This window comes from Onychomys torridus, chromosome 4 (assembly GCF_903995425.1).
Source record: "Onychomys torridus chromosome 4, mOncTor1.1, whole genome shotgun sequence".
Classification (NCBI taxonomy): Eukaryota; Metazoa; Chordata; class Mammalia; order Rodentia; family Cricetidae; genus Onychomys; species Onychomys torridus.
Genome location: NC_050446.1, coordinates 48,304,827 through 48,317,835, shown reverse-complemented (window position 1 = coordinate 48,317,835; position 13,009 = coordinate 48,304,827). Strand labels below are relative to the sequence as shown.

The window sequence follows — 13,009 nt, the reverse complement described above, 5'->3', positions numbered from 1 at the left end:
TGGACTGTTCTGGAACTTATTCAGAAACAGGCTGGCCTTGAACTCACAAAGATGCAACGGTATGTGCCAACACGCCTGGTCAGGCATCTTCAGTCTTAAGAGCATCTCCCCATAGATTACTTATAAATTTCAACTATACAGTGGAGACAGCCTCCAGGCTCCTCTGTTAGCCAAGTTACCTCAACCAACAATGGAACACACTAAATTATGGACCTCCTGGTGTGACATTAAGGATACAATACTACCTTGGTTACAGAATTGAAAAAACAGGCATTACTGAATTTGTAAGAAACAAACTCAAACTGAGGCTTCTGTAAAAAGAGTCTATACAAAAATGTCTATTATATGCAACAAAGACTAAAACACTTCAGATGAAAGGAGAATGAGGAAACACAGCAACTAAATGCAATGCAATTCAAGGCTGCATCCAGGAGACGGCTTTAAAAGTGACTGCAAGTTTTATTTTAAAAATATACTGTATTATTATGTATACTAGAAAACAGTACTATATCAATGTTAAATACCTTAAATTCTAATAACTCTATCATAACTATCGTTCTTTTAGGAGATGCATACTATATTTAGGCTAAGTCTCAGAATTCAGGATCAAGAGGCTGGAGAGATGGCTCAATTGTTAACAGCACACACTGCTCTTCCAGAGAACCCAAGTTTGGTTTCCAGCACCTACTTCAGGTGACTCATGAATGCCTGTAACCCCAGCTCTAGGGATCAGATGCCCTCTTCTGTCCTCCATGAACAATGCATTCATGTGCACATACTTACACATGTACACATATGTATATATATATAATTTTTTAAATTTTTTGAGATAAGGTATATGTAGCCCTGGATATCCTGGTACTCACTATATAGACTATGCTGACCTTGACCTCACAGAAATCTTCCCACTTCTGTCTCCTGAGTCCTGGGATTAAAAGGCATGTGCTGCCACACATGGCCCTAATATATTTTTCAAAATTCAGGATCAAATCTGCAACCTATCTTCAAACAATTCAACAATAATACAGTGATATGTACTAAAAGAAAATTATTGAAGCAACTGTGGTTAAGAATTAAAGAGTCTAGCTGGCATGGTGGTCCATGTTATAAAACTAGCACTTGGGAGGGAGGCAAAAGTAGTTGGACAATGAGTTCAAGGCCAGCCTCTACTACAGAGCAAGTTTGAAGACAACATGAGCTACATGAGATTCTACCTTAAAACAAAATAAAAACTAGTTAAGAGCTGAATCCAAATGAAGAGAATAGTATCCATTAAATTATTGCAACCTTTTAAATAAGGAAGAAAGAAAATAATGACTGACTATCTTAACAATGTATATAAGGCTTAGGGAATCAAAGAATGTGCTGAATATCCCAGGACATATCTTTAGAGTTGTCTTAAGGTCTGGGAAGATGGCTTAATGGGAAAGAGCATTTGCTGCATAATCTTAACAAGCTATGCTGAAATTGCAGCACCCACACAAAAAGCCAGGTCTCCATGCATGTGCCTGCAGCTCCAGTGCTGTGGGAGTGGAGAAAGAAGAACCGGCGCTAGTGGCCTAGCTCCAGGTTTCACTAGAGATACCGTCTCAAAGGAATGAGGGAGAGATTGACAGAGTAGGGCACCAACATCTCCCTCTGCTCTCTGTACTCCTATGTACATGAGTGTGCACATGTGCACACATGTGCACGCGCGCACACATACAATTTCTTGAATTGCTTATTTAATTATTGAGTAATACCAGGAGCTTTGTAAATTTCTGGAGTTACGCTATACTGGAAGTAGTATGATAAGAGGTAGGCAAAACGAAAAAATAGTAATGATAAATATGAGCTCTGGATTGTCTGAATCTGAACACCAGCCACTTTTATGTCCTTAGGCAACTGTTCAATTCCATCAATACACAAAGTAGCAAACACAATGGTTAATACTGAAGTGAGACTGAAAACATACATGTTTGTAGTAGTAAACAGTAGGTATTACATCCATTGTGCTCAATGAATAAACCATCAATCTAATAGACATTTTAGGATAAACCACATGAAAAAAGAGTAAAAAAAAAAAAAATCTGAATTTCAAATCCTAAAAGAAAAAAATTTCTTGCTTTTGCCACATTAATTTGGTAAATATTTTATGTTACTTACTCATCTCCAAAGAGCTGATGGGTATATTCAGGAAAGAAAGTTCTAATGTCATTCTCAAGATCTTCAGGAAAACGAACTGTTCAGAAGAATAAAATATATAGACATTAAAGGTGACAAACATTTCTATTTCAAGAACTCCACTATAGCTAGGATACTACCATTATTTTTCTGACTTCCAATGTTTCTTCTCTTACATGATTACACTAGACTCTCATGAGATTGGTGAACCCTGAACCTGAAAGCTAACTGATACTAAAGCTTCAGCATCAAAACCCTATTTATTCTAAACTTGAGAAACAGCACAATAAGGGCATGGGATTTAGTTTTTATTTTTCTATATTTTATACACAATGAAAAACTTAAGAGGAAAACAAACCCCCAAAGGATACTTTGAGATAAAACTACAGCACCTAGGAAATGAAAACAATACTGTACAAAACATCTAACAAGGATAATCTGAGTTTGATGATGTCCCTAACATGCCATCATCAGAGACAGAGACAGAGAGAGCGCTATCACTGTATGCATGAAGTAGTCAGAGGAAAACTATGAGCTGTTCTCTCCTTCCACTTTATTTGACGTGTGAGGACTGAACTCAGATCATCAGGCTTATCCAGCTTAAGCCATCTTGTCAGCCAGCCCCCATCGTTTTTACTGCAAAATGACATTTAATTTTTTATGTTGTTTCCCCCCTCTTAAAAATAATTCTGCTTGGAGGCTGGAGAGATGTGTCATCATTTAAGAACACTTGATGCCCTTCTAGAGAACTTGGGCTCAGTTCCTAGCACTACGAGAGCAGATTACAATTGTCTGTTAACTCCAGCTACTGGGCATCCTATGCCTTCTTCAGGAACCAGGTACACATGTGGTACATATACATACATGCAGGCAAAATAACCATACAAATAAAACAAAACTAAATCTTTTTTTAAAAAATTAAAAATACTGCTGGGCGGCAGTGGCGCACGACTGTAATCCCAGCACTGGGGAAGCAGAGGCAGGTGGATCTCTGTGAGTTCGAGGCCAGCCTGGTCTACAGAGCTAGTCCAGGACAGGCTCCAAAGCTAGAGAAACCCTGTCTCGAAAAACCAAAAAATAAAAAAAAAAAATAATAATAAAAATAAAAATACTGCTGCATAAGCCTTGGGATACAGCTCAGTGCCCAGTATGACCAAGAGATTCTTGGTCATATACTACAGAGCATATATAGTCCCTACACTGGAAAACAAGCAAACAAAAACATTCTGGAATGGCACTCATACATTTTACTGTACTTTTATGAATATGTAAGGGAGATATTTGGTAGTAGACAAGTAACAGCACTGATGTTTCTTTTTTCTTTTTTTTTGAGACAGGGTTTCTCTCTGTGTAGCCTTGACTGTCCTAGAACTCAATCTCTACCAGGCTGTTCTAGAACTCACTCTGTAGACCAGGCTGAACTCAGTTGACCTCAAACTCAAAGATCCACCTGCCTCTGACTATGAAGTACTGGAATTAAAGGTGTGTACCACTACTGCCTGGCAATGTTATTTCTAATAAACACTGCTTAGATGCCTGGGGCACCAGCATCTACATTAAACTCCTATTTCCTAAAATCTTGAGAATACCCTCAACTTCTATCTGTTGCTTTTATTTGTATGTTATGGATAGTGAATTATTGGATGCTTTCCTGATACAATTTATGTTAGGAAGAAAAACTTATCAGAAGTCCTAAGGCTAGACCGATGACATGGGTCAGTGAGTAGACACCTGCTGCCAACCCTGACAGCCTAAATTCAATCCCAGGGAACCACATGGTGGAAAGAGAAAGCCAACTCCCACAAGGTACCCTCTAACTGTCATAAGCAGTGTCCTACTACTTCCAAAAAAGTATAAACAAAAAATTTCCAGTCTTCATGGTCAATTAAGTCATTCACCGCATACAAACCATCGCCCTGAAGATCACCACTTTACAAAAGAGGTAACCTTCACTCTGGTAGCCACCTTTTCAAAGGGTTAAACTTAACATTACTCACTGTGGGAAAGACCACCAGCATTGATGACTCATGAAGCTTTCTTACCTTTTCCTAAACTTATTCAATTTAAAAAGAAAAGAAAAGAATTTTCTCTTCCCTTCCCTCCCTTCTTTTGGTTTTTTGAGACAAGGTTTCTCTGCATAGCCCTGGCTGTCCTCAAATTAAGAGAGATGGGCTTGCTTCTGTCTCCCAAATACTGGGGGGGTGGGGGTTAAAGGCATGCGCCACCACTGCCCAGCTTCAATCTTTCAAATTTACAGAAAATACAGGACAGAGAAATAAGTTTCAAGAAAGCACAGGTAAGATAAATTCAGAATGTAGATTTGTCTAGTAATTCTATACACTGACTTTTTGCTCCCAAATAAACTAATGACCTGGAGAATCTGCACATAAGAGAGACTGACGGTTCTAAGAAAATTAAGAAACAAATTACAACATGGAACAGGGGACTTAGAGTGCAGCTCAAGGCTGGAGTGTTGTCTACTGAGAGCAAGGTCTTAATTCAATCTCAGGATCACACAAAGAAAAATAAATGCAAATAAATAGAGTACCCTTGACTAGATCCTGCCTTAATAAACTTTTTTGATGTTTTGGTTGTGAGCCCAGTTTTTAACAGCTAAGCCATCTCTCCAGCCCAAATTTTTTATTAGTAAAGCCAGAGAAACCAAGCAATAGCATATCAGCTCTGATAATGGCATTATGATTATGTGTACATATGAAGACAAGTTCGTAAGGAGACATACAATAACAAGTATGTGCAAAAAGCTAGTTTCAAACAATTCTCCAAAAATACACACTAAAGCCAATACAGCCAAATGTTAACATCTGAAAAGGGCTGTGGATATAGCTTAGTAAGAAGTTTAAAGTTGAGGGTTGGGGATTTAGCCCTGGGTTCAGTCCTCAGCTCCGGCAAAAAAAAAAAAAAGAAGTTTAAAGTTGGTCCATAAAAGCCCAACAATGCCTGTCTCAGGAGTTCCAGGAGTGGTCCTGACCAAAGTCCATCTGGGTTGTCAGTATTTAATATTTTAATAAAGCTTGCTTCAAATTTGGCTCAAAAACAAAAAAACAAGCAACCCCCCCCCCCAAAAAAAAAACAAGTTTAAGGTTAAGTGTGACATGAATGCACACACATGTGCAAACTCCAGGATAACAGAAGCATTAATATTTTTAACTTTTTAAATGAAGTTATGTAGTGTGGCAAGCAAGCACACCCAAATGAGCTGTCCATGCCACTATGGACTCAAATTATAAAAAAGGAAAATATAAGTGGATGCATGATAAAATACCCAAATTCTACTACAAAAGGAGTTATTTACTGATGAACTATGGGTAACTTTTATTTTCACCCTTTGTTTTGGCCTTTCCAAAATTCCAACAGAACACATTACTCCAACAGACACAAAGTTATTAGGATGTTGAAAAAAGCCTGGTATGGCACAGGGGAGACCACAGCAGAAGGAGTGCAAGCAGTTCATGGACAGGCTGGACCACATAGTGAGTTCTAGGTCAGCCTAGGCTATACCGTGAGATCTGTCTCAAAGCAAAAAAAAAAAAAAAACAACAACAAAAACTCTAATTCCTTCCCCTACCTTAAAAAAGAAACTAAGTAACTAAAACTTTTCCATCCTTGAAAACTTGTCACTCATTATTTTAATGGTACCTGATTGCAACAAGACCACAGAGCTTGCAACAAATCTTCCCTTTGAGTATGTCCCACTTTTTCTAAACATGTAGTTTCTATACTTCCTAGTACATAGAATCATTTCTGTAATTTTTAGAGAAATTGCAGAAAAGAGATAGCTTATCCTGTCTTATTAGCCACAGGAAAATTAAGTTGGGAAGTGAAGTTCACGGCTAGATATGGCTACATATTGAATTCCAAACCAGTCTACATGTGCCCCTATCTCAAAAGACCAAAATTAAGGAATTATCAAAACGTGAATTTAGGGCTGGAGAGATGATGGCTCAGAGGTTAAGAGCACTGGCTGTTCTTCCAGAGGTCCCGAGTTCAATCCCAGCACCCACATGGTGGCTCACAAGCGTCTGTAATGAGATCTGGCACCCTCTTCTGTATACATAATATGCTGTGGATATCACTCTGTGTAAATAAAGTTGATTGGCCAATGGCCAGGCAGGAAGTATAGGCGGGACAAGAGAGAAGAGAATTCTGGGAGGTGGAAGGCTGGGTGGAGGAGACACCGCCAGCAGCCGCCATGAAAAGCAACATGTAAAGACACTGGTAAGCAACAAGCCATGTGGCAAAGTATAGACTAACAGAAATGGGTTAATTTAAGATAGAAAAGGTAGATAATAAGCAGCCTGCCACGGCCATACAGTTTGTAAGCAATACAAGTTTCTGTGTGCTTTCTTGGTTGGGTCTGAGCGACTGTGGGACTGGCGGGTAAGAGAGATTTGTCCTGACTATGAGCCAGGCAGGAAAACTCTAACTACAAATGGCGTCCAACGTGTTGGCAAGAGTTTCCACCTAAAACCTGACAAAAAAAAAAAGAAGATTCCAAAATGGAACTAAAAACAGCTTCCTAATTGTCTCTCTCAAGTTAGAGGCAGCCTGCCAGTTTGAGCTACTATGGCGGGTTCCTGGCGTGTGTGTCTGACCTACAGTGCGGCAGAAATGAGGAATCTACAAGCAGCACTTTACTCTGCTGCATATTGAATTTTGCCTTTGCTAGTTTAAAAAAAAAAAAAAGTTTCTGGGCTATGCGCTGCTTTGATAGAACTGCTTCTGTTAGTTGATGGTGCATAAGGCTCCAGACCCAGAGCTGGTGGTAAACTATACCACGGCCATGTTGGGAAGCTGAAGTGGGTGGAGCCAGCAGCCACATCGGTGTTTCAGTCTTACAAAGATGGATATTACAGAGAATCTGGTTTGTCTTATCTTTGGGATTTTTAACTATAAAGAAAGATTTGATTGTAAAAGCTGTTGAGTTAAATAAATATATAAATTTTAAAGGTAACTTGACTTCAAAATTTGGATATAAGGATATGTTGCTTTGGAAAAGAGTCTCTGCTTTTGTTTCCACAGAAAGCCAGAGGCTGTGGATTTGTTCCAGATTAAGATACATCAGGTTTGATCAGCCAAGACCACCTGAAAGGTCTCTGATGACACAATGGCCCAGATGATCGACATCCAGAATGGTTTCAAGGCAACTGGCTCAGAGGTTTACCCTCAGGGAATACTCCATAATCCTAAAATTTTCTTTGTGTCCCCATAAGATACAGCGCCCCCTCCAGCAGGAAGTAGTAAGAGAAACTATGCCCACATTCCCCAAATTATCAAGCTGGCTTTGGAGATGGAATTGGCTCACTCCTTCTCTAAACCCAGACATATTGATAAAAGAAAAGGTTAAGAGATTCCTGTGTCCCAAATCAGAAGAGCCTTCTGGTGTGGGACAGAGAAAAACCAATATTTTTCTTTAAAGCAGGTTGATTATAAATGCGATCTCTTTCTAAAGAAGAAAAGGGGATATGATATAGATATAATAGGATGAAAGGAACTTACTTCTAAAGAACAACAACTTGTTTAAAATGTTTTACATTGGTATAGATTTTAGTCTATTGATACAAACTTAAAGTTAATTCTGTTATACTGTGTGTATATTTCTAATCGTGTTTAAGGTATTATGTTTGTATACCTCATTTTAAATTGTAATGGATAATTAAAAATGGATTAAAATATTTTTAAAATTTAGACTTTCTGGACAGTGAGACATGTATGCTCCTGGCAGCACCGATTTACTTCAGAGAGGAGGATGGACACTGAAGACACTTCATATGGAGTTTATCTTCACCTTGGCAAAAATAGCCATTTGGGCAAGAAACTGTTCTTGCCTGGACTGCTTGATCAACTGGATGTGCAGGACCCATAGAAAGGTGACCACTAAACTTTGCTTGAAAAAATGGTCCTTCAGGTTCCTGCTTCACAGAGGAAACTGCCAGACATTCTACAGGACACTAAGAGAAGTGACCAAGAGACTCTAGCCCTGTGGGCTGAAGACAAATGCCCCAACTTTATAAAGGAACATTAGGTGACTGTCCAGGCTGCTAGCTGTCTCTGTCTACCATGCAAGACTCCCGAATGTTGCTTGCATCCTTCTCCCGATTCTCAGGTAATATTATATCCTTCTGAGGTCTTTGATGTGGTTGAAGACTAGATAGTTATAATTTCCTCAGTTATGATACAAGATAAGTTAGATATAAAACTTTAGACTCACAAATACAAGATAGGATATCTTCTTTAATATTGTAACTATAATTCTTGCTTGATAATTGTTTTGTTATATGTAATTGTACTATGTAAAAGTTAAAACCTTCCTTTAAAAAAAAAAGAAAAGGGGAAGTGCTGTGGATATCACTCTGTGTAAATAAAGTTCTGATTGGCCAATGGCCAGGCAGGAAGTATAGGCGGGACAAGAGAGAAGAGAATTCTGGGAGGTGGAAGGCTGGGTGGAGGAGACACCGCCAGCAGCCGCCATGAAAAGCAACATGTAAAGACACTGGTAAGCAACAAGCCATGTGGCAAAGTATAGACTAACAGAAATGGGTTAATTTAAGATAGAAAAGGTAGATAACAAGCAGCCTGCCACGGCCATACAGTTTGTAAGCAATACAAGTTTCTGTGTGCTTTCTTGGTTGGGTCTGAGCGACTGTGGGACTGGCGGGTAAGAGAGATTTGTCCTGACCATGGGCCAGGCAGGAAAACTCTAACTACAATAATAAATAAATCTTAAAAAAAAAAAAAAAAAAAAAACACATGAATTTAATCAACTTTTAAAATTTAATGACTATGGTGGACTGAATAAGAATGGCCCCATGGGATCATATATTTGAATACTTGGTTCCCTAGTTGGCAGAACTGTTTTAGGAAGGATTAGGAGGTATGGCCTTGTTGGAGGTATATAACTGGGGGTGAACTTTGAGGTTGCAGAAGCCTATACCAGACAGCTTCCCTCTGCCTCCACCTTTTAGATAAGGTATAAGCTCTCAGCTACTGCTCTAACGCCATGCCTGCCTGCAACCATGCTTCTCACCAAGATGATTATGGACTAACTCTCTTGAAATGGTAAACAAGCCTCCAATTAAATACATTCTTTTATAAGTTGCCTGGGATGATTGTTTCCTGCTGAAAGACATTTTCTAGCTTCCCTTGAGGACTACATTTCTGCCCCTATAAGGGGCAACATCACTTTTCTTCTGTAGGCATTTTGGTCATCCATACATGCTGAGTGACAAAGTGACCCTCACAGTGAATAAACAGGGTCCCAGCCTAGGGTCAAACCAAACCTTTCTGTCTCTTCACAGCTGCCTTTTAATAATCTTACATATGGTGCCGAAGACCTAGAATAGTAAACCTGTGACTACTAGCAGCTCAAGCCCACTCACGGACAAGTCTCCTTGGCTCTCATATACTTCCAGGCTGGGAGCAGGCCAGGAAGGACCACCCTTTTCTCCCCCACAGCCCTTTCTTTTCGCTGTGTCTCTGCCTTTATCTCTCATGACACAGGCCTAGGTGACAGGCCACACTGCATTTGGTCAGAACATGTATAATCTAGCAAAATGCTGGGACAAGGTAATCATGGCCCTGACTCAGAGGTACCCTACTTAGGTCTGGGCTCACTGGAGCTTTCTTAAGGTCCACTTGGTCAAAGGAATTAGAGACTTCCTACCAGGTGGAAGAAAGTTTAGCTGAGAATTCTGAATTCTCCACTGGCCTACTACTCAATCAGCCAAAAGCTGACAGCCTTCCACTGGCCCCGCAGTTGTCTTAGGTTGGAGACACTCCTTACTTCCCAGGTGCATTTGGTCATTTCCAGACTTGGAGGATGCTATGAACAACTGGCATTGAACCCTGTCTGTCCCTTGGTCCTGAGTGCAGCCATGGGTTCTAAATTTTCTGTACCAAAGAAACTTCTTTGGCCTGTTTGAGGGCAAAGGAGCTCCAATTAGAATTAAAACCTTTCAATGCAAATCTGGCTTCAATATACACTGGACAAAAGGCCACTACTGGCCCCAACTCAGAACTTTCAATTACCTAAACTGATTTAGATGATTCCATAAGACAGAATGCTTGGTCAGAGACACACACACCCCCAAAAGTCACAGTTCACTTTCATTGTTCTCAAGGCTCTGGTTCACAACCACACCCAGAGCCAAAATGCCTGCTGCTGTATATGCTAGGCCCCCAAACTTGCATCTTAATAAAACTCCTTTGCCTTATGCTTTTGTCCTACTTGTGTGTCTGCCTCTCCAAACCTGGAAGATTCTGCTTGTTTTTTTAATAGCTAAAAGGTAAAAGCATTTCCAGTTGTGTGCTCCCATCTACAGACAAAAACAAACTGGTTTCGGATACTCAGATCACTGGGTTCAGCCTACAGTGATTCAATTGTCTTTTAGGGGGATATGGGTACTCTCAAAAAATTGTTCAATGCTGTTCTATTCTACTAAGAAGGCTGACTCTGCAGTTGGATTTTGGCCTATCTGACCCAGATCCAAGAATGTCTGTTTAAAACTTTCCTCCCAAGTCTCTGCCATGGGTCAGGCAGGCCACCTGACTCTGACGGAACAGGAGAGCAAACTAGAGCAGCCCAGGGACAGACACTTTGTGCTTGAGAATTAAGAAGTAAACTACTTCCCAGAGGTCACAGATGGCGAGGTGTTTTAACTGAGTTCTTCCCTCACTTTTCTTGGTTTTGTTCAGTATCTTCAGAGCTTTTGTTGGAACTGTAACTTTCATTATCTTAGAATTTGTAAGTTCACTGAGTATAATTTTAAAGATTTATTTATTATTATTATTATGTATACAGAAAAGGGTGCCAGATCTCATTACAGATGGTTGTGAGCCACCATGTGGTTGCTGGGAATTGAGCTCAGGACCTCTGGAAGAGCAGTCGGTGCTCTTAACCTCTGAGCCATCTCTCCAGCCCCAAGTGTAATTTTAAAAGGATGTATAGATAATCTTAATTTGCTATAGCATGCCATGTATGTAACTTGGACTCAATACTTGTTTAGGAAGAATATGCCTGCTGGCCTCACCTTGGAGTACCACGTGGCTGATGACCTAGGTCTACCCTGGAGTAACAACCATGTCATTTGTTGCTGTCTTGATATCCATGTGACTCAGCCACCCCGTTCTCTAGGTTTAAAAAAGGGCATGCCATGTGACTTTACCACCATCTTGGTTAAGGTGACCACGTGGTATAAATCAACTAAGGCAGTACCCATAAAACAACTAGAACCACTGAGCCCTGTGCTTATCATTGTATCTGCCCTTTATTAGACTAAGGAGGCAACACCAGGCTTCCAAGATGGTTTATCTGAAGCTGAGTCATATTAAAAAACTGGCATTTATGGGGTTGGGGATTTAGCTCAGTGGTAGAGCGCTTGCCAAGCCCTGGGTTCAATCCTCAGCTTAAAATAAAAAATAAAAAAATAAGAAAAAATACCCCCCCACACACACAACTGGCATTTAGTACAAGCACTTTTTATAAAAGGATCAGGAAAATGAGGTTCCCAGCTTGGAGCAAGAGACCCAATTTATTTCCCATCATATAGTCTTCTGTTATCTCCCATCATACAGTATTCTGTATATGCTGTCAAAATTAAGCCTTAAACAAGTAAGTCAAAACAAGTTTAAAAGTTTATTTAATGTGAAATAATATTCAAGATCAGGGATAATTTTTTAAATTGATATAAAAGAATGAATGCTTGAGTAAAATGAATTAAATTTACAACACACTTGTGCTAAGTTTCAAATCCTGGACAAATGGCTATGGTACCCATTTAACTATCAAAGCAGACCAGCAGCCTCCAGGTTCTCCTGTGTCCCTCAGTCCCTACTGGTAACAGGCTCTGGCTGGCATACCCCCTCTACCACCAAACTCTCCAGCCCAGAGGCTGGGCTGCCCTTCCCCCAGAGACTCTTCCCTTTATAATCCAGACATTTTGGTTACAAGACCCTTTTGTACCTCTGGCCTCCTGGCTGCTGCATGCGGCTCCCGTCTCCCTTCTCCCCACATGGCCCATTTCAGTCTGGTCATGTCCACTCTGGACTCTCCCAGATGTCCCTGTCTCTGCCTCTGGCTATGCTCCTTTTATCTCTGGTAAACTTTCTCTTCCACCACACCTAGGAGCAGTCATGTCCTTTCTTTTCATTCAACTAGGCTCAAGTAGTTCCCTTGGATAGAGGACCAGATCCTTTGGAGGGAGCAGCATCCAAAGTTAAGTTGCAGGTTAGTTTCCTTACAGGACAAGGATGCACGAGAAGTCAGACCTGCCAGAAGTCTGCTGCTTCTACCTCTGGCTGTATAGGTCCAGCCAGCTCCAGCTGCATAGGCCTGACCAACTCGGGCTCCATGAGCCAAACAAACAAACATCCTTCTTATGTAAACCTTGTGTCTCACATGACACAAGGTTGACTAATAGAGGATCTCAGAGTCTACACCCACATCCTAAATATCTGAGAGAGGCAAAGAGCAACTATTCTGCCTTCAATATCTTCTGATCTGACATACAGGAATGCTGTGAACAGGAGAATCTTGTACAAAAGCCTACCACCAATTGCTGTGGGACCTGCACACTGGTTCAATTGGTCATGCCTTTTACCTTGGCATTCAATTCTTCCTCTTAGCAAAAGCTAATTCCAGGGTCTACAACCTAACTACCTATATTCCTTCATTAAAGGAGGATGCCAGATACTGTCATCCAACTTACAGCTTTGGAAAGCTACTCAGAATATACAGTGTCTTTTACAGTTGATTTTGTGTTGGTAGAGTCAACAAAAGATTCTATTGATATCCCAAGCCTTCATGTTCTTCAGGAGATGACTTGGATGG

The 13,009-nt window shown here is 40.3% G+C and overlaps 1 protein-coding gene across 1 annotated transcript in view; it reads right to left on the bottom strand.

Annotated features, from left to right (window-relative positions):
* Window positions 1-13,009, bottom strand: part of Hat1 (histone acetyltransferase 1) — a 56,418-nt gene that overhangs the window by 32,072 nt on the left and 11,337 nt on the right. The window contains exon 3 of the mRNA XM_036184463.1: window positions 2,146-2,221. Within this exon, the coding sequence (XP_036040356.1) occupies window positions 2,146-2,221 (76 nt within the window). The remainder of the gene's footprint in view (window positions 1-2,145; window positions 2,222-13,009) is intronic.